Here is a 22,892-nt window from a genome sequence, read left to right on the forward strand (position 1 = left end):
ATTCAACTTATTCCGCTTCTAAGATATTCATTCGCACTTCAACCTGAATGTGATGAACGTGACAATCATCATCATTCCCTATGAACGCATGCCTGACAACCACTTCCGTTCTACCTTAGATTGAATGAGTATCTCTTGGATCTCTTAATCAGAATTTTTGTGGTATAAGCTAGATTGATGGCAGCATTCATGAGAGTCCGGAAAGTCTAAACCTTGTCTGTGGTATTCCGAGTAGGACTCTGGGATTGAATGACTGTGACGAACTTCAAACTCGCGAGTACTGGGCGTAGTAACAGATGCAAAAGGAGGGTGAATCCTATTCCAGTATGATCGAGAACCTCAGATGATTAGCCGTGCTGTGACAGAGCATTTGGACCATTTTCACAAGAGGATAGGATGCAGCCATTGACAAGGGTGATGCCTCCAGACGATTAGCCATGCAGTGACAGCGCATCGGACCATTTTCTAGAGAGATAAAAGTAGCCATTGCCAACGGTGATGTCCTTACATAAAGCCAGCCATGGAAAGGAGTAAGACTGATTGGATGAAGACAGCAGGAAAGCAGAGGTTCAGAGGAATGAAAGCATCTCTATACACTTATCTAAAATTCTCACCAATGATATACATAAGTGTTTCTATCCTTATTTTCTATCTATTTATTATTTATGTTCGAAAACTCTATGGCTATTTTATATCCGCCTGACTGAGATTTACAAGGTGACCATAGCTTGCTTCATACCAACAATCTCCGTGGGATCGACACTTACTCACGTAAGGTTTATTACTTGGACGACCTAGTGCACTTGCTGGTTAGTTGTATCGAAGTTGTGAATGAAAAACGATTTATTAAGACGTGCGTACAGAGTTTCTGGCGCCGTTGCCTGAGATCACAATTTTGTGCACCAGCAAGCTACTAAAATCTCATTAGAGATGGCAGACAATTCAAGAAAACAGGCTTATGGACAAGTAGAGGACGTGTTAGTAAAGGTTGAAGGCCTTTACATCCCTACTGATTTCATAATCCTTGATACTAGGAAGGATGAGGATGAATCCATCATCCTTGTAAGACCTTTCCTAGCCACAGCAAGAGCTGTGATTGATATTGACAGAGGTGAATTAGTCCTTCAATTGAATGAGGACTCCCTTGTGTTTACAACTCAAGGTTACCCTTCTGTAAACATGGAAAAGAGGCACAGTAAGCTTCTCTCAAAACAGAGTCAACCAGATCCCCCACAGTCAAACTCTAAGTTTAGTGTTGGGAGGCCACAACCAAACTCTAAGTTTGGTGTTGGGAAGTCTCAACAATGCTCTGAACATCTATGAGGCTCCATGAGAGCCCACTGTCAAGCTAGTGACATTAAAGAAGCGCTTATTGGGAGGCAACCCAATTTTTATTTATCTAATTTTATTTTTCTTGTTCTTTCATGTTTTATTAGGTTCATGATCATGTGGAGTCATAAAATAAATATAAAAATTGAAAACAGAATCAAAAATAGCAGAAGAAAAATCACACCCTAGAGGAAGACCTTACTGGCGTTTAAACGCCAGTAAGAAGCATCTGGCTGGCGTTCAACGCCAGAACAGAGCATGGTTCTGGCGCTGAACGCCCAAAATGGGCAGCATCTGGGCGTTTGAATGCCAGAATTGCACCCTGGAGAAGAGCTGGCGCTGAACGCCCAGAACAAGCATGGTTCTGGCGTTCAACGCCAGAAATGGGCAACAAATGGGCGTTTAACGCCCAGAACAAGCACCAATCTGGCGCTGAACGCCTAGAGTTGTGTGCAAGGGCGTTTTGCATGCCTAATTTGGTGCAAGGTTGTAAATCCTTGAACACCTCAGGATCTGTGGACCCCACAGGATCCCCACCTACCTCCACTCACTTCTTCTCACCCCTCTTTCACACAATCCCAAAAACACTCTTCCCCAAAACTCTTCACCAATCACCTCAATCTCTCTTCCCTATAACCACTTCACCACTCACATCCATCCACTCTTCCCAATAAACCTACCTCATAAACCCCACCTACCTTCAAAATTCAAAATCAATTTTCCACCCAAAACCCACCCTTATGGCCGAACCTTACCCCCTCTCCCTTCCCTATATAAAGCCCTCCATTATTCTTCATTTTCACACAACATAACCCTCTCTTCCCCTTCTTGGCCGAATACACCCCTCCCCCCTCTCCTCCATATTTTCTTCTTCTTCTTCATCTATTCTTTCTTCTCTTGCTCGAGGGCGAGCAATATTCTAAGTTTGGTGTGGAAAAAGCATAAGCTTTTTGTTTTTCCATTACCATTGATGGCACCCAAGACCGGAGAATCCTCTAGAAAAGGGAAAGGGAAGATAAAAGCTTTCACCTCTGAGTCATGGGAGATGGAAAGATTCATCTCCAAAGCTCATCAAGACCACTTCTATGATGTTGTGGTCAAGAAGAAGGTGATCCCCGAGGTCCCTTTCAAGCTCGAGAAGAATGAGTATCCGGAGATCCGACATGAAATCCAAAGAAGAGGTTGGGAAGTTCTAACAAACCCCATCCAACAAGTCGGCATCCTAATGGTTCAAGAGTTCTATGCCAATGCATGGATCACTAGGAACCATGATCAAAGTAAGAACCCAAACCCAAAGAATTATATTACAATGGTTCGGGGGAAATACTTAGATTTTAGTCTGGAAAATGTGAGGTTGGTGTTTAACTTGCCTATGATGCAAGGAGATGCACGCCCCTACACTAGAAAGGTCAACTTTAATCAAAGGTTGGACCAAGTCCTCATGGACATATGTGTGGAAGGAGCTCAATGGAAGATTGACTCCAAAGGCAAGCCGGTTCAATTAAGAAGACTGGACCTCAAGCCTGTGGCTAGAGGATGGTTGGAGTTCATCCAACGCTCCATCATCCCCACTAGCAACCGATCTGAAGTTACTGTGGATCGGGCCATCATGATCCATAGCATCATGATTGGAGAAGAAGTAGAAGTTCATGAAGTCATCTCCCTTGAACTCTACAAAATAGCCGAAAAGCCCTCTCCTGGGGCAAGGCTAGCTTTTCCACATCTTATTTTCCATCTATGTTACTCAGCTGGAGCTTTCATAGAAGGAGACATTTCCATTGAGGAAGAGAAGCCCATCACTAAGAAAAGGATGGAGCAAGCAAGAGAGCCCATTCATGGATCTCAAGTGACGCATGAAGCTCATCACCATGAGATCCCGGAGATGCCTCAAATGCATTTTCCTCCACAAAACTATTGGGAGCAAATCAACACCTCCCTAGGAGAATTAAGTTCCAACATGGGACAATTAAGGGTGGAACATCAAGAGCACGCCATCATCCTTCATGAAATAAGAGAAGATCAAAAAGCAATGAGGGAGGAGCAACAAAGACAAGGAAGAGACATAGAAGAGCTCAAGGACATCATTGGTTCCTCAAGAAGGAAACGCCACCATCACTAAGGTGGACTCATTCCTTGTTTTTACATTCTCTGTTTTTCGTTTTCTCTATGTTAAGTGCTTATCCATGTTTGCGTCTTCATTACATGATCATTAGTTTTTAGTAACTTTGTCTTAAAGTTATGAATGTCCTATGAATCCATCACCTCTCTTAAATGAAAACTGTTTTAATTCAAAAGAACAAGAAGTACATGAGTTTCGAATTTATCCTTGAACTTAGTTTAATTATATTGATGTGGTGACAATGCTTCTTGTTTTCTGAATGAATGCTTGAATAGTGCATATGTCTTTTGAAGTTGTTGTTTAAGAATGTTAAATATGTTAGCTCTTGAAAGAATGATGATAAGGAGACATGTTATTTGATAATCTGAAAAATCATAAAAATGATTCTTGAAGCAAGAAAAAGCAGCAAAGAACAAAGCTTGCAGAAAAAAAAAGAGAAAAAAAATATAGGCGAAAAAAAATAAAAAGAAAAAGCAAGCAGAAAAAGCCAAAAGCTCTTAAAACCAAGAGGCAAGAGCAAAAAGTCAATAACCCTTAAAACCAAAAGGCAAGGGTAAATAAAAAGGATCCCAAGGCTTTGAGCATCAGTGGATAGGAGGGCCTAACGGAATAAAATCCTGGCCTAAGCGGCTAAACCAAGCTGTCCCTAACCATGTGCTTGTGGCGTGAAGGTGTCAAGTGAAAACTTGAGACTGAGCGGTTAAAGGCAAGGTCCAAAGCAAAAGAAGAGTGTGCTTAAGAACCCTGGACACCTCGAATTCAGGACTTTAGCAAAACTGAGTCACAATCTGAAAAGGTTCACCCAATTATGTGTCTGTGGCATTTATGTATCCGGTGGTAATACTGGAAAACAAAGTGCTTAGGGCCATGGCCAAGACTCATAAAATAGCTGTGTTCAAGAATCATCATGCTGAACTAAGAGAATCAATAACACTATCTGAACTCTGAGTTCCTATAGATGCCAATCATTCTGAACTTCAATGGATAAAGTGAGATGCCAAAACTATTCAAGAGGCAAAAAGCTACAAGTCCCGCTCATTTAATTGGAGCTATGTTTCATTGATAGTTTGGAATTTATAGTATATTCTCTTCTTTTTATTCTATTTGATTTTCAGTTGCTTGGGGACAAGCAACAATTTAAGTTTGGTGTTGTGATGAGCGGATAATTTATACGCTTTTTGGCATTGTTTTTAGTATGTTTTTAGTAGAATCTAGTTACTTTTAGGGATATTTTTATTAGTTTTTATGTTAAATTCACATTTCTGGATTTTACTATGAGTTTGTGTGTTTTTTTGTGATTTCAGGTATTTTCTGGCTGAAATTGAGGGACTTGAGCAAAAATCAGATTTAGAGGTTGAAGAAGGACTGCTGATGCTGTTGGATTCTGACCTCCCTGCACTCAAAGTGGATTTTCTGGAGCTACAGAACTCAAAATGGCGCGCTTCCAATTGCGTTGGAAAGTAGACATCCAGGGCTTTCCAGCAATATATAATAGTCCATACTTTGGCCGATTTTAGATGACGTAAAAGGGCGTTGAACGCCAGTTCTATGCTGCTGTCTGGAGTTAAACGCCAGAAACACGTCACAAGCCAGAGTTGAACGCCAGAAATACGTTACAAACTGGCGTTCAACTCCAAGACTGACCTCTACACGTGTAACATTCAAGCTCAGCCCAAGCACACACCAAGTGGGCCCCGGAAGTGGATTTATGCAGCAATTACTTACTTCTGTAAACCCTAGTAACTAGTTTATTATAAATAGGACTTTTTACTATTATATTAGACATTATCTTTGATCAGTTTTATGCTATCTTAGACTTTCATTGGGGCTGGCCATTCGGCCATGCCTGAACCATTATCACTTATGTATTTTCATACGGTAGAGTTTCTGCACTCCATAGATTAAGGTGTGGAGCTCTGCTGTTCTTCAAAGATTAATGCAAAGTACTACTTTTTTTCTATTCAATTCAACTTATTCCGCTTCTAAGATATTCATTCGCACTTCAACCTGAATGTGATGAACGTGACAATCATCATCATTCCCCCACGAACGCGTGCCTGACAACCACTTCCGTTCCACTTTAGATTGAATGAGTATCTCTTGGATCTCTTAATCAGAATCTTCGTGGTATAAGCTAGATTGATGGTGGCATTCATGAGAGTCCGGAAAGTCTAAACCTTGTCTGTGGTATTCCGAGTAAGACTCTGCGATTGAATGACTGTGACGAACTTCAAACTTGCGAGTGCTGGACGTATTGACAGACGTAAAAGGAGGGTGAATCCTATTCCAGTATGATCGAGAACCTCAGATGATTAGCCGTGCTGTGACAGAGCATTTGGACCATTTTCACAAGAGGATGGGATGCAGCCATTGACAAGGGTGACGCCTCGAGACAATTAGCCATGCAGTGACAGCGCATCGGACCATTTTCCAGAGAGGATTAAAAGTAGCTATTGACAACGGTGATGTCCTTACATAAAGCCAGCCATAGAAAGGAGTAAGACTGATTGGATGAAGACAGCGGGAAAGCAAAGATTCAGAGGAACGAAAGCATCTCTATACGCTTATCTGAAATTCTCACCAATGAATTACATAAGTGTTTCTATTCTTATTTTCTATCTATTTATTATTTATGTTCGAAAACTCCATAACCTTTTGATATCCGCCTGACTGAGATTTACAAGGTGACCATAGCTTGCTTCATACCAACAATCTCCGTGGGATCGACCCTTACTCACGTAAAGGTTTATTACTTGGACGACCCAGTGCACTTGCTGGTTAGTTGTATCGAAGTTGTGAATGAAAAACGATTTATTAAGACGTGCGTACAGAGTTTTTGGTGCCGTTGCCTGAGATCACAATTTCGTGCATCAGTAGTCTTCTGAGTCTAGGGTGAATATCATTCTCTGTTTATATGTATATACTATGAGACCAGCCGATGTTTACACCCCGTTTGTACGTGAACTTTAACCTAAATCCTGTGTACGAGACTCCTGTTGTGTGGCTACTTCATGAGGTACCAGAGAGATGTCCTATGGCAATGTCTGATCCTACAGAGGAGTAGCAGATGATGTTCTACCTTTTGATGATGCTCCACTTGACTTGAGTTTTGAAGACTTAGAACGTACTTTCCCTCAGTTTAGTAGTTTAGAGGGACTAGGTGAGTATAGAGTCTAGGCTAGCCTAGGTGCCAGCTTAGGGACCTCTTAAACAGGTCAGGACCTGGGATGTTGTATGTATATATATGTATATAGATATCATTTAGCTATATCTAGGGGTGTTCTAACTAACAGTCTATATTCAACTACTTGTGATGTATTTATATGTGGTTGTTTATAACTGTTTTATATGTTATTATTTGTGAATTGATTATAAATGATTCTATTTATTAATTCAAACATTTTCAAAAAAAAAGTACCTCGCTAACTAACTATGCTTTTAACATCGAATCAGGCTCATATAATAAATAATAGATAATAATTAGGATGAAAAATTGGTAGCACTCCGTTTCTGGTATCTCCTAGGCATACTGAAAATTGGGTCGTTACAGGAAGGCCGATATGAAGTAGTGAAAGTGGAACCCTATAGGGTTTAGCATTTGCGCCACCCCTCAAGTCCGGATATCTTCAAGGTCAATGGGCACCGTCTCAAGTTGTATCATGGTGAGCAAATGAAGAGCAACAAAGAGATTGAGGTATTCCTTTTGGATGATGCACCTCTTGGCAAAGAGCAATGAGCTAGTGGAAGTCCAACTTAAGGACATTAAACAAAAGTGCTAGGTGGGAGACACCCCACCATGGTGAGATCTATCCTTTCTTACCCTTTTGTATATAGTTCTTGAACTCTTCTTTGTTTTGTGATTGCTTAGCTATAGTTTTGCTTGATTAGAGTTGATTGTGGCTACCTTAGATAACTTGTTCATGAAGACTTGCATTGATTTTTCAATGGATGAATTGATTTTGTGGTAGGAGAACACCCCTTTTTTAGGTTTTGCATTGAGTTTTGGGTGTTTTTGACCCCTTTGGCTTGTTTGGCCATTAAGTTCATGATAATTAGGCATTCTTCATGTTCCTGGGTCATTTTCGAGAGAGTTGTACAAATTCTGCACCCTAGGCACAAACACAGTCGCGCGTGCGCGCACCTGGCGCGTACGCGTCCATGGCCCATTTGCGCAAAAGCGCGCGTATGTGCACTACGCTCGTATGCGCTAATAATGCGATTTGAAATCCTGAGCCATTTTTCTGAGAGTTATGCCCAAGTTGGGCTAGTATCATGCCAATGGCCTAATTCGACTTGCGCGTACGCGCACCTCAATCAAAATGCATATCGACGCGCCAGCGCACCGTGCGCGTCCGCGTCGATCCTACAACTTCCTTTTCCGGTACTTTTTCCTGAGAGTTGAGCCAAAGTTGTGCCCAACCTGTGCTGAGGGCACAACTCATATGCACGCTCACGCACATCTGGCGCTCGCGCGCACACCTGCGTTTCGCCACTTCGCGCATCCACGCACTGTGCGTGTCCGCGCCCCTGTTGATTTCTGCCCATGCACGCGCCTCGGTTTCGTGAACCAATTGCATTAGAGCGTGCCTCTTTCCTTCATTTCCTTTCCTTCTTTTTACCACCACCCTTCTTCTTCCCTTCTACTCCTTCTACCATCTCTACCATCTCTCTTCGCCACCACCGGTGGCAACCACCACTTCCGGCGGTCCCACACCTCTCTTTCTCCTCTCCTCTCTCTTACTCTTCACTACCTTTTCTCTCACTTACATACCTCATTTCTCTTCTTCCTCTCAAGGTATTTTTCATTCATTTACTTGTTTAGTTTTCTCATCCATCTTTTTTTCATTAGCTACATTCCCTTACTCTTCCTCTTAGTTAGTTTTCATTCATGTTTACTTGATTTGTTAGATTTTCTTTCTCTTTAATTTTTTTCTTATGGGTGTTAAAAGTAGGGGCTACTCTTGTATTGTGGAGTTGGATGCTCTTAATTGCTTTTTCATGCAATGTGTGGTATGCTTTGATGATTTATGATGATTATGGGATGTTACATTGTTGCCATTTTCTCAATTTTCGTCATACAAAGGGATGCACACCAAGTGTTTGATGGAAGACCCACATGACTTTTTGGAGTTACTTTGACTTAGTGTTTTCCATTTGAGTGTTCTTTCTCATTCACTTGCTTGTTCATCTGGGCATTAAGCTTGCTACACTTCTTAGTTCATTTCTACATGCTCATCCCCTAATACTCACCTCTTGTTATTGATGTTAAGAGTGTATGCTTCTCATGCTTTTTGTTTGCATGCATATACCACTGATACATCACATGCTAGTGATTAACCATGATCTTCAATATTTCCTTAGTTACATGTTGCAGCTGTCATGTGTCTAAGTCACTTATTCTCTTATGCTTTATCACTTGCATGATTATTATTTCTTGGTGCTTCTTTAAGTTTAATTTTGCCACCTTTCCCTCTCTCCTAGGATGGTTGCCAAGAAAGACAAAGGGAAGACATCTAAGAAGGCACCGCTCCGGTCGGCTAGCAAAGCACAACAAGCCCTTCATTTTGACAAGAACCTAGAGCCAAGCCCCTCCTCAATAAGACAAGAAGTGTTGCTAACATTGATGTTTTGGAAAAGGACAATCCGGCAAGGGATCCAAACAAGTTCCCCAACTGCTCTTGCGAACTTGTCTACCCCTTAATCAAACCAAGAAACTATCATACGGAGCCTCTTCTAGCCCCTCTGGCTCATGTCATTCCGCTCATCATGCCCCGCATCGAGCGGCGACAATGGGAGTTCCTATTGAGGAAGCCACGGGAAGCAAACTTGTCCTGGGTGAAAGAATTCTACACTAACTACCACTCCTCCTCCCTTGCATCGGTATTTGTGCGCCGAAGGCAAGTTCTCGTCACAGACGAGGCCATTCAAAGTGTGCTTAAGACCGGACCGTTAGCGGATGGAATTGATGCATATCAAGAGATTTTGTCGGCACGCTACGAATATGAGTTTAATTGGGATGCCATCCTCAAGGTCATTGCTACACACGAATCATTCTGGATTTGAGAAAGGATGAGGTCGAGGCCCAAGGGAATTGACGCACATTTTCTCACCAGAGAGGCTCAGGCATGGGCGCAAATTCTAGCCCATTATGTGCTCCCTAGCACCCATGGCTCATCAATTACTGCCGAGTTAGCCTTGTTGGTTTGGTGTGTCCTCACAGAGAGACCGGTACATATTCTCTGTCTCATTCGCCAAGCTATGGGCCGCATCCACGCTAAGGGGAACCTACCCTTTCCCGCTCTAGTGACCGACTTAGTTGCCGCAGCCGGTGTCCCCGAGAGACCAAGGATCGGAGGGCCATGATCCCGATGGACGGCGATGTTATTCCAAACGGGAGATATCTTTATCCTCCGGCGGACACCGAGGGACCAAACTCAGCCATCCCCATGAGCATTCCCACCACATCAACCGCACCAAAATCATCCTTGCAACGCATAGAGGACCTCCACAAGAAGCTTGATCATTATGAGCGGCGCAATCAATGCTGATACACTTTTGTCAAAAAGCTTCTGAATTGCTTAGCACCACCTATGGAAGAATTGGAAATCTCCACATCCACCGGCACCGACAATGAAGATAGCAATAATAATGGAGAAGATGATGGACACTCGGGAGCCGATCAACCTCTGCGTCTCACTCAAGGCTCGGAGGACCGTGCCAACTTCTAAGTATGGGGAGGTCGGTCGGCCGACCGGTCTTCATAGGTAGCACCCAAATAAATTTTGGATCACTTTTCTTAATTAGGATAGATTGCATATTAGGTTTTTCATTTTTGACATCTGTTATAAATCCACTTGGTTAGAGTAATGACTTCTCTCCTAGAACTAGAATTTTAGGGCAACCCTACCAATTTTAAAAATTTTTTATGCTATGCTTGTTCGAAGAATGTAATTTGGAACATCGATTTTGAGCCAAGAACACAAGCAAGCGAGACTTGAGCCTAATTGCGTGGTTACATTTTATAACCACTTACTTCCCTTCTTGTGTGCATTGTTCTCTCTCTACGATTGTGATCCTTAATTTGTTTGACTCTATATGTCCATTGTTATATGTATGAATGCATGTGCATGATTGAGGCCATCAATTCACTCAGCTACTTGATAAACCCCATTTTTAGGGTTTATCATCTATAGAATCTAAGGGTTTTATCAATGATCTTTCATACTTATTCATATAAAAACTGCATGATTTTGTGTTCCTTTCCCATTTTACCTCATAGATGAAAATATGCTTCTTTTACATCAAAATTGAGATATTGTAATCCTCCTCTATTACCATTAGATGCCTTGATCCGTTTGTTAAGTGATTTCAGAAGTTATAGGGAAAAAATGGCTAAGAGGAATGAAGGAAGCATGCATGAATGGAAGGAGTATGGAACAAATCAAAGAATTGGAGTTTGGACATGCACGCGCACGCGCACCGTACGCGTACGCGTGGATGCGCTCATCCAGAGACAGCGCAGTGGAGCCGAGCGAGGAGCCGGTGTGCCTATATGGTTGGGCCATATTCCTTATGACGCTCGCGCGCACCTTACGCCTGCGCGCAGATCGCAAAAGACCCAAGGACGCGTACGCGTGCAGTGCGCGTACGCGTCGATGTGCACACATAATTTTTTAAAAGGAACACGTGACCAGCGATTTCAGGGGGTTCCTAGGCCCTGTTTTGGAGCATATTTTAGAGGGAAAAGATTAAGAAGACCAAGGATTAGGGTGTGAGGACAATTAGTCATAATTCTAGATATTTTAGGGAGTTAGTTAGATTTTGTTTTTAGAGAGAGAAACTTCAACTTCTCTCTAGAATTTCACTTCCTCTATTGCAATTCTCCTTTGATTTCTTGGTGAGATCCATTGTTAATTCACTTTTGCTTTGGTACAAGTTGTAGATCTATTCTTCTTCTACTCTTAATTGATGCTCTTTTGATTCAAATCCTTAGATCTAGATTTGGTTGACTTAGTTACTTTGAATTTGGATTAATGAATTGAAGTTTCATTCAATTGTTTGATTGTTGATGATTGTTTGGATTAGATAGCTTTAATTCAATTCTCTTTTCTCAATTATATCATGTTTTCCATCATTGCCTACCAATTGTTTGTGATAATGACAACCCTAGCTATGGAGTAGATTCCTCTTACTTGGCTTAGGGGTTGAGTTATTGGAGTGCACTAAAGCTAGACTTCCCTAGGGTGAGACTAGGACTTGTGACTCAAGCTAGTTACTCTCACTTGACTTTCCTCCATTATTAGGGAGTTAACTAAGTGAAGCAATAATCAACTCTTATCATAATTGAAGGAAAATATAATGATGGAACTTCCAATGCTTACCTTAGCCAAGGCTTTTATCTCAATTAATTGTTGTTTGCTTTGCTATCTTGAATTCTTGCACCAACTCTCAAAACCATAAAAGCTTTCCTAATCAATGATGCATATTCTAAAGCAATTCCTAGGGAGAACGACCCGGGATCAATACTCTCGGTCATAGATTTTAGAATTGTTTGATGCGATATTCGCGTGTTGGTTAGACTATACTCACGATCGGATTCATTACTAGTTTCTAACCGGCATAAGAATATGTCCGTTCATCAAAATGGCGCCGTTGCCAGGGAATTTGCTTATGTGTGCCATTCCATTGGTTAGTGTGAATATGTTAATATGTGAATACTTGCATTTTTCTATTAATTGATTGTTTGTTTGTTTGATTGATAGTTAGGATTAGTCTTTGCTTAGATACCAATTGATGTCATGAACTTTTTACCTCCTTCATTGTATGACGCGCTCACTACCAAACCCAAGCTTAGCACCATTTGATTTGGAAATTGAAAGAACTTTGCTTCATATTAGGAAAGCTCGGAGGCGGTGAGTCTTTGAGGAAGGTGAAAAGGTTTTTACCAATTCACCAACCATATCATCGTCATCCAACGAAGGCACTAATTACTCTTCCGTTGATACTACTAATAGTTCTTCTTTTGATCTAGGTATTGACAACATGTCCGCTCAAAGGAGAGTTACCCTCAAGGAAGCAGGTGCACCGGATTTTGTTCTCCAACCTCTACATGTGCTTCATCCTAACTTGAATGCAAACTTTGAACTCAAGACCGCTCTCATCAATCTCTTACGAAAGTTCTATTGATTTCCCGCACAAGATCCAATTAGACACCTCAAGGACTTTCATGGTGTATGCTCGACTACTAGGGGGAAAGATCCGATGAAGTGGCTATATGGTTGTTTGCCTTCTCTTTCTCTCTTGAGGGAAGAGCAAAGGAGTGGTTCTATACCTTACCTAGTGATGTTGTGTCCGATTGGGACTTGCTTAGAAGATAATTCCTTGATAAATTCATGCCCGTGGAAATGACGGACAAGCTAAGGAAGGAGATCTCATGTATTGTACAAAGCGAGATGGAAACTTTGTATGAATATTGGGAACGGTTTCGCAAACTCCTTGATTCATGCCCCAACCACATGATTGACACTCAAGTCTTGCTTAGCTTTGTGTGCCAAGGCATGAGGGAGCAAGATAAGAATTTGTTGGATGCTTCAAGCAATGGTTCTTTGTCAAAGTATAGGATGGCTGAGGAGGCATGGCAACTCATTACCAACTTGGCCGAGTCCACTCAACATGCTAGACGGAGAGTCAACCGTCCAAGGGCCGTGAATGAAGTTTCTTCTAGTGGTGAGACTGCTACCCTTACTAAGACCTTGTGTGAGATGACAAGCCTTCTAAAGCAACTCCATGTGAATCAACAACAACCTCCATCCCAACAACCACTACCTCCTCAAAACCAACAATGTCAACAATTGGTCCCCCAAAAAGTTTGTGACATTTACTCATGCTACTCCCACTACACGGATGAATGTCCAAGTCTCTAAGAAGATAACACTCTAGCGGCTACCCACAACTTTTATGATCGCTCCTACTATGAACGTGCTAATCAAGGATACCATAATCAAGGGAGCAATTATAACCAAGGGTACCCCCAACAAGGAGGCAACTATAACCAAGGGAGTAACAACTCTAATCAAGGATGGAGGGATAACTCCAACAAAAGTTGGCGGGACAATTATCAACAAGGAGGAAGGGATAATGGAGGCAACCAAAGGTGGAACAACAACACTCCACAAAACTGCTATTCACAAAACCCTCCAAACCAACAACCAAATCAAGAAAGGAACTATCAAACCTACGTACCACCTCATAGACAACCACTTCCACCTAACGAACCCCAAGCACCACAAATCACCTATCCTTCCACATCCCCAAACCAAGATGACACACTCCGGTCCATACTCCAAGGACAAAAAGAACTCCAAAACACACTCAACTCAAGTCTTAATGGTCACACTTCTACCCTCCAAGCTCTCATTGCTCGCATGGAGCCACCTTCTACTCCCACCCTTCAAGCCTCAACTTCTAGTGCCATACCCTCTCAACCTCTACCCAATTCCAAGGGTGGCATCAACACCGTAACCTTGAGGTCTGGAACTCAATTGAAGGAAAGTGATTCAAAGACACCTAGTCCAATGAAAGTCACTCAAGAGGAAGATAGAGTTAATATAGAAGAAATTGAAGAGGAGGAGGAGTCACATATAATAGTTGAAGATGAAGACCCTCTACCAAGGAGTGACGTTTCTATGAAGGAGCAAATCTTGGAGGAAGTGGCTCAATCAATTCCATTTCCTACATTGGCAAGAAAGGCTAAGAAGCGTGTGGAACTTGATCCAACAATGGTAAAGATGTTCAAGAAAGTGGAGGTAACTATCCCCCTCTTTGATGCTATACATCAAGTGCCTAAATATACAAAATTTCTTAAAGACTTGTGTATGAACAAAGATAAATTTCATGAGTTGGAAACCATTCCATTGGGTAGTTCCATTTCGGCTTTGATGGGATCCATTCCGGAAAAGTGTGTTGATCCGGGTCCTTGTTTAGTTTCTTGTGTCATTGATGGAGTCTAATTTATTGATTGTATGTGCGACCTTGGTGCATGCGTTAGCATTATGCCTCTTTCCGTTTATCATCTATTGAAGCTCCCACCATTGAAGTTATATAGAATATATATATATATATATATATATATATATATATATGTGTGTGTGTGTGTGTGTGTGTGTGTGTGTGTGTGTGTGTGTGTGTGTGTGTGTGTGTGTGTGTGTGTGTGTGTGTGTGTGTGTGTGTGTGTGTGTGTGTGTGTGTGTGTTATGTTAAAGCTTGGGTTAATTAAAGATTCAGTTTATAAGCTTACTTAGCCATATATGTTTCCTTACCATTACCTTAGCCCCATTACAACCTTGAAAAGACCTCATGATGTTTGCATTGGTATATTAAATGTTGTTGATTGGTTAGGAAAAGAACAAAAATTAGAGAGCACGATTAGAGAAGGATAGAGTGATTACCCTATACACTAGAGAGATTAGATCGTACATACATCATCAGTGAGGGTTCAATGCTTAAAATTCTATGTTCCCTGCTTTCATGAGCTACCTTCTTGCATTTTTATCTGTTCTTACTGTATAAGAATTGAATTAGTGGAATTTGATTTGTAATTGTTTTGAAGAGCTTATTTACTATTGATCAAGTGGACAAGAATCATATAGTTGCATTCACATATATAGGTTGCATTGCATTGCATGAGTTTTACATGTTCCTACTTATTTATTTTATCTCCTTCAACTAAGCATGAGGACATGCTAATGTTTAAGTGTGGGGAGGTTGATAAACCACTATTTTATGGTTTATAATGTGTTTAATTGTGTGGTTTTATCATGATCTTTACCCACTTATTCATATGATTAGCATGCATTTATAGTTCCTTCCTAAAATTATTACATGATTGAAAACTTGCTTCCTAAGAGACTTTTAACTATGCATTTTAATTCTCCTATATTCCATTCGATGCCGTGATCTGTGTGTTAAATGTTTCAGGCTTTATAGGGCATGAATGAGTGGAAGATTGGAAAGGAAGCTTGCAAAAAATGGAAGGAATACAAGAAATTAAGGAGATGACCAGCGAGAAGTGACGCGGCCACATGGCTCACGCGACCGTGCAGATTGGAATAGCATAAGTGATGCGGAGGCGTGGGCGACGCGCCCGCGTGGCAAAGCAAAACGCCGAATGACGCGTCCGCATGAATGACGCGATCGCGTGACGTGTGCGATCTGCATAATCTGCAGAATTCGCTGGGGGCAATTTTGGGCCCTGTTTTGACCCAGTTTTCGGCCCAAAAAAGCAGACTAGAGCCAGAGAACATGCAGAAACCAACAACAACATTCATTCTGCACAGTTTTTAGTTTTTAGATCTAGTTTTACTCCTCCTCTAGGTTTTCTCTCTAGACATTTATAGTTCTTAGGATTTTATTTCTATTGCTTTTTGCATTGGGATATTGAGAAGAGTTATTACCTCATCAAGACTTCGTCATTCTAGTTCGTTTTCTTTACTTGGCTTTACTCTTCCATGTCCTTTAATTTACTCAATTTTACTATTGGATTATTTTAGAATTTATTAATACAAGAATTACTTTTATTTTTAATTGATTCCTTTGAGTTTTATTTATCATGTCTTTCTTTAATTCCCTTTCCTATGTTATGAGTTCTACATTCACAATGAGCGAGTAGTTCCCTAACTTGATGGGGAGTTGATTGAAAGGAACCCTTGAGTTGGGATGCTTAAAAGAAAAATTGTAATTGGGTTTATTGTTGGAATGCTCTCTAGTCATTGACACTAATCCTTTTCAATTGAGCGGATTGGAACTTGTGAATAGAAACAGCATTCCAACTTGTTTGACTTTTCCTTACCTAGTAAGGGATAACTAAACAGAGCAACCTTCAATTATCAACTAATCTTGAGAGTACTTCAACAAGAATAGGGCTTCCAATTAATCTACTCCCAGTCAAGGCTTTTATTTAAATTACTTAATTTCCCCAATTTAATTTCCTGTTTATTCAACTCAACCCTTTTTGAAAACATCTGATTAATAAAATAGCACACCTTTCTGCAACTCCTTGGGAGACGACCTGGGATTCATACTCTCAGTATTTTAATTTTAATTTTTGTGACAACCCTTCTAAATTGATAAGCGGATTTATGGTTGATTAAGAACTATACATACAACGCATATCTCATAACAATTTTTAATTCGCCAATTTCCGCCACGTCAATTTTTGGCGCCATTGCCGGGAAGTTGCAATAGAGTGCTAAAGTTATTAATTGGAATTTATTTATTTGCATTTTATTTTATCTTGCTACTATGAGCTGCTTGTTTCTTTCGCTAGATGACGCGTTCACTTCCTGATCCAAGCTTGCCAGTATTCGATCCTGAGATTGAAAGAACTATTTCACGAATAAGGCAAGCTCGGTGTCAGTTAGTCCTCTCTGAGGGCGGATCTGAAACGTCATTTGAGGAAGAAACCAGCCTCCGTTCTGCTGATTCAGTTGATTTACGTATAGGTAACATGGCAAAACCTAGGAGAGTTACTATCCAGGAGGCTGGAGCCCCTGATTTTACAATGCAACCGTTTCAAGCGCATCACCCAGCGGTGGCTACAGACTTTAAAATAAAGACTGCACTGCTCAATTTGATGCCCAAGTTTCATGACTTACCTGCTCAAGAGCCTATCAAGCACCTGAGAGATTTTCAAACAGCCTGTTCTACTGTCAGACGTGATGGTACAGATGAAACTTCAATTTTGTTGAAAGCTTTCCCATTTTCTCTTGAGGGAAAGGCAAGAGAGTGGTACTATACTCAACCCGCAGCAACTGTATCCAACTGGGATACACTTAGAAGAGAATTTTTGGAAAAGTTCTTTCCAGCTGAAGTTACTGATAAACTGAGGAAAGACATTTCGATGATTGTTCAGGACGAATCTGAGACTCTCTATTAATACTGGGAGCGCTTCAATAATCTTCTGGAAGCATGCCCCCACCATATGATTGATAAGATAGTGTTGCTCAGTTACGTCACACAGGGCATGAGGCCCCAAGATAAGACCATATTGAAAAGTGCTAGCAATGGGTCTATGAAAAAGTACAAGACCACTGATGAGGCATGACAATTGATCAGCGACTTAGCTGAATCCACACGGAATCACAGGCAAAAACAAGGCCGCTCAAAAGCCATTGCAGAAGTATCCTCTAGCAGAGAGACTGCTGCTCTAACTCAGAGTATCTGTGAAATGACTAACTTGCTGAAGCAGATGCAATTGAATCAACAACAAGTTCAGCAAGCTCAACCTTCTCCACCACAGCAAAGCCAACAGTTAGTCCCACAGAGAGTTTGCGGAATCTGTGCTGATTATAACCATTATACTGACGAATGTCCGCAGCTCCAGCAGGAAGACAACACCGTAGCAGCCATTCATAACTTCTATGACCGCCCCAACCAAGGGTACAATCAAGGTGGTAATTACAGCCATGGATGGTAGGACAATTCTAACCAGAATTGAAGGGACAACAACAACAGATGAGTTAGAGACAATCAGGGAAATCAGAGGTAGAATAACAACAACAACATGCAGCAGAACCAGAATCAGCCTTACAAAGCACCTCACCTGAGGCAATCCCACGGACCACAGAATAACCAACAGCAGACCTCTCAAATTACTTATCCTTCCTCATCTTCAAATGACGACTTACTACAATCTATTGATCGGAGACAACAGACTATGGAAAATAACCTTTATGCTACACTAAATGGTCTGAACTCTACCCTGCAAGCTCTTGTCTCACAGAATGGATCAATGAATAACTCCAATAACCAGCCTTTGAGCTCCAGTGAAGAATCCCCTCTCAACCATTACCCAATCCAAAGGGTGGCATTAATGCCATCACCCTAAGGTCCGGAACCACACTGCAGGAGAGGAATCAGGAGGAGCCAAGCCCACCAGAACACGCCTCAGCTGAAGAGGTAGTGGGAATAGAAGATGTTGAAGAGGAAGAAGACATACAGGACATAGATGAAAAAGAAGAAGTTCAACCACAGGAGGAAGCACCAAAGGGCGCAAACACTACAGAAGACATCACTCCCATTCCATTTCCACAACTTGCAAGAAAGCCCAGGAAGCAGCTGGAACCTGATCCCAAAATGGTAGAGATATTCAAAAAGGTTGAGGTAACTGTTCCTCTTTTTGATGTTACTCAGCAGGTACCTAAATATGCAAAGTTTCTAAAAGATTTATGTATACATAAAGACAAAATTAATGAATTAGAAACTATTCCTTTAGGTAGTTCCATATCTGCTTTAATGGGGGGTTTACCTGAAAAATGTAGTGACCCAGGTCCATGTATGGTTAATTGTACTATTGGTGGTGTGGTATTTTCTGACTGCATGTCTGATTTAGGAGCATGTGTGAGTATAATGCCTTTGTCTATATATGATATTTTGAGGCTCCCTCCCTTAAAAAGGTCGGCAGCTCGTTTTGTGTTAGCAGATAAAAGCATTATTACAGTGGCTGTAGTTGCTGAAGATGTATTAGTGGGCATTAAGGGGCACACATTTTCCATTGATTTTTATATCCTGGAGATGTCCCAAAATGATTCAAAGAAGCCATCATCAATCCTACTCGGAAGACCATTCCTGAAGACCTCGAAGTTCAAATTAGATGCTTTTTCAGGAACATACTCTTTTGAAATAGATGGCCGAGTAGTAATCTTCAATCTGAATGAAGTTATGAAGCATCCTTCGGAGGATCATTCTATCCTCCAGTGTGACATCATAGATGAAACAGTGGCTGAAGTTCACTAGGAGGAATTTGAAGAGAAGTACATAGGACAAGGTCCAAGTGCGGGGACATTCTCAGAGGACAATGATAGTACTTTACCATTGTCACCAGCTCCAGACAACCCAGAGCCTGACCACGATCAGAAGTTAGAATTAAAACCCCTTCCTCCACACTTCAAATATGCTTACCTTGAAGGCGAGCACAAGTTTCCAGTTATCATTGCAAGGGAACTCACTTCTCAACAGGAAGAGCAGTTACTTAGTGTGCTGAGGAGGCACAAGAAGGCGATTGGTTGGAGTTTGGCAGACATAGTAGGCATCAACCCTCAAGTCTGTGAGCATAGAATATTTTTAGAAGAGGGAGCAAGACCTGTCCATCAACCCCAGAGAAGACTGAACCCCACTATCTTAGAAGTTGTCAAAAAGGAAGTGACCAGACTACTTGAGGCAGATATCATCTATCCCATCTCAGACAGTGAATGGGTAAGTCCAGTACAAGTGGTGCCCATGAAGTCTGGAGTCACTACAGTGAAGAATGAGCATGGAGATCTCATTGCAACCAGAGTTCAGAACGCCTGGAGGGTCTGCATTGACTACAGACGCCTCAACCAGGCCACTCGTAAGGATCACTATCCTTTTCCATTCATTGATCAAATGATGGATCGCCTGTCAGGTAAATCACATTATTGTTTTTTAGATGGTTACACAGGTTATTTACAGATTCATATAGCTCCTGAGGATCAGGAAAAGACCACTTTCACATGTCCTTTTGGGACTTATGCTTACAAGAGAATGCCCTTTGGCTTGTGCAATGCACCAGCCACCTTCTAAAGGTGCATGATGAGTCTTTTCTCTGATCTTATTGAGGACTGTATGGAAGTTTTTATGGATGATTTTAGTGTGTACGACGTTTCCTTTAGCCTTTGCTTAGATGGATTATCTAGAGTATTAGATAGATGTGCCAATACAAACCTTGTATTAAATTTTGAAAAATATCACTTTATGGTAAACCAAGGTATTGTACTAGGACATGTTGTGTCTAATACTGGCATTTCTGTAGATCCAGCAAAGGTGGATGTTATTTCTAGTTTACCTTACCCCTCTTCTGTGAAGGAAGTCCGTTCGTTCCTTGGCCATGCAGGTTTTTACAGAAGATTCATTAAGGACTTCAGTAAGGTAGCACTTCCCTTATCCAGACTACTGCAGAAGGATATTGAGTTCGAGTTCAGTAAGGATTGCAAACAAGCGTTTGATAAGCTGAAGACTGCCCTGACTCAAGCTCCAATTGTGAGAGGACCAGACTGGAGCCAGCCATTTGAAATAATGTGCGATGCCTCCAACCATGCAGTAGGAGCAGCACTGGCTCAGCGTGAAGGTAAGGACCCCTTTGTTATTGCTTATGCATCTAAAACTTTAGATGCCGCTCAGTCCAATTACACTACTACTGAGAAAGAGCTTGTTGCTATTATTTTTGCTCTGGATAAATTCTGAGCCTATTTACTTGGTACGAAGGTAGTAGTGTACTCAGACCACGCAGCTCTAAAGTATCTATTAGCTAAAAAGGAGTCCAAACCAAGGCTTATACATTGGATACTGCTATTACAAGAATTTGATTTAGAAATTAAGGATAGGAGTGGTAACCAGAATTTAGTGGCAGACCATTTGAGTCACCTTGAGCACATTACAGATGACCCCACTCCTATAGCTGATAATTTCCCATTTGATAACCTGCAAGCAGTATCTGAGGTAGTCCCTTGGTATGCACCTGTAGCTAATTATCTAGTTAGCCGCACCTTTCCTCCAAACTTTTCTAAGCATCAAAGAGATAAGCTGAAAAGCGAGTCTAAATATTATATATGGGATGACCCATATTTATGGAGATGTGGCACTGACCAGGTAATTAGACGGTGTGTGCCTCAATCAGAATTCCAGTCCATCTTAGAGGCATGTCACTCGTCTGAGAGTGGAGGACATTTTGGCCCTCAAAGAACAGCTAGAAAAATCTTAGACTGTGGATTCTGGTGGCCTACTCTTTTTAGAGATGCTGCTGAATTTTGTAGATCTTGTTTTCCATGCAAAAAATTTGGTAATATATCCAGGAGGGATGAGATGCCTCAACAAATTATGCTTTTCTGTGAAATTTTTTATGTTTGGGGGATTGACTTCATGGGTAGATTTCCAAATTCTAATGGTTATCTTTATGTATTGTTAGCTGTGGATTACGTTTCCAAATAGGTGGAAGGAATTCCTACCTGCACTGATGATGCTAACACTGTTGTTTCCTTTGTGAGAAACCACATTATTTGTCACTTTGGATCACCACGAGCAATCATGAGCGATCAAGGCACCCATTTTTGTAACAGGAGACTAACAGGATTGATGAAAAAGCATGGGATAATTCATAAGGTTGCAACAGCCTACCATCCTCAGACTAATGGGCAAGCCGAGGTGTCAAACAGAGAGATAAAGCGTATCTTGCAGAAGATAGTCAAACCTCATAGAAGAGACTGGAGCACCAGGCTACAAGATGCACTCTGGGCATACAGAACAGCATACAAAACACCCATTGGGATGAGTCCTTTCCGCTTAGTTTATGGAAAAGCTTGTCATCTCCCTGTTGAAGTAGAGCACAAAGCCTTTTGGGCAGTAAAGGATTGCAACATGGGAATTGAGAAAGCCGGAGCTGAAAGGAAGTTGTAACTGCAAGAACTGGAAAGCCTTTGCCTAGAAGCTTATGAGAACTCAAGGCTTTACAAGGAAAAGATGAAGGCTGTACATGATCAGCACATCAAGAGAAAAGAGTTCCAACCTAGGGATTTAGTCCTCCTTTACAAGTCTCGACTAAGGCTCATGCCAGGCAAGTTAAGATCAAGATAGGAAGGTCCGTACAGAGTAGAGAAGGCCGAACCATACAGAGTTTATCACCTAAGCCATCCTTCAAGATCTGAACTTACCAAAGTTAACGGACATCGTTTAAAGCTGTACCATGGTGAGAAGCTGAAGAAAAACAAGGAGCTCGCGATCTTCCTCTTGGAAGATCCCCACATAGCCGAAGCCTGAGCTAGTGGAGTGTCCAACTTACGGACGTTAAAGCAAAGTGCTAGGTGGGAGACAACCCACTATGGTATGATCGCTCTTTTCTTTATTCTTAGTTTTCCCTATTCAAAAACTCTTCTCTTTATTAGTACATTTTGCACATCTGCATTTACATATTTTATTTTTAAAAAAAAAATTTTTACGCGACGCGACCGCATCATTGACGCGTCCGTGTCGCAAGAGGTTGGAGAACAAAATAAAACGAACAGAGAGTCACGCAAGAGCGTGGCTGGAGGCGTGCTAGTGGCACAAATCGCCCCACACGACCGCGTGCCCTGGAATTCGACGTCAAAAGGGTGCACGACCGAAAGTTGTGCTAGAGTGGTGCTGGATTGGTGCTGAACGCACAATTCTTCCCACGTGGCCGCGTGACCGACGCGACCGCGTCATATCCTTCTCATGGCCACTCACGCGATTGCCTACCCCACGCGATCGCGTCACTCCAGATTTCGTAAAACTAAACTTTCAAACAGAGAGTTGTGCGAGTGCGAGGCTACCCTTGCGCCAGTAGCATGAAACGGGTCACGCGACCGTGTGACCGACGCGACCGCGTCAATCAGTATCAGCGGAAGTCGCGCGA

General features: G+C 41.7%; 2 protein-coding genes across 2 annotated transcripts in view; both read left to right on the forward strand.

Moving 5' to 3' along the window:
* Positions 1 to 10,176, forward strand: part of LOC112730082 (uncharacterized) — a 29,276-nt gene extending 19,100 nt beyond the window's left edge. Inside the window, exon 2 of the mRNA XM_025780194.1 lies at positions 10,031 to 10,176. Within this exon, the coding sequence (XP_025635979.1) occupies positions 10,031 to 10,176 (146 nt within the window). The remainder of the gene's footprint in view (positions 1 to 10,030) is intronic.
* Positions 10,177 to 12,852: 2,676 nt separating this feature from the next.
* LOC112730083 (uncharacterized) lies at positions 12,853 to 14,457 on the forward strand. Its single transcript, XM_025780195.1, has 2 exons — positions 12,853 to 13,174; positions 13,439 to 14,457. The coding sequence occupies exons 1-2, from the start codon at positions 12,853 to 12,855 to the stop codon at positions 14,455 to 14,457; spliced, it is 1,341 nt and encodes a 446-aa protein (XP_025635980.1).
* The last annotated feature ends 8,435 nt before the right edge of the window (positions 14,458 to 22,892 follow it).

The sequence above is a fragment of the Arachis hypogaea genome, chromosome 12 (assembly GCF_003086295.3).
Source record: "Arachis hypogaea cultivar Tifrunner chromosome 12, arahy.Tifrunner.gnm2.J5K5, whole genome shotgun sequence".
NCBI lineage: Eukaryota > Viridiplantae > Streptophyta > Magnoliopsida > Fabales > Fabaceae > Arachis > Arachis hypogaea.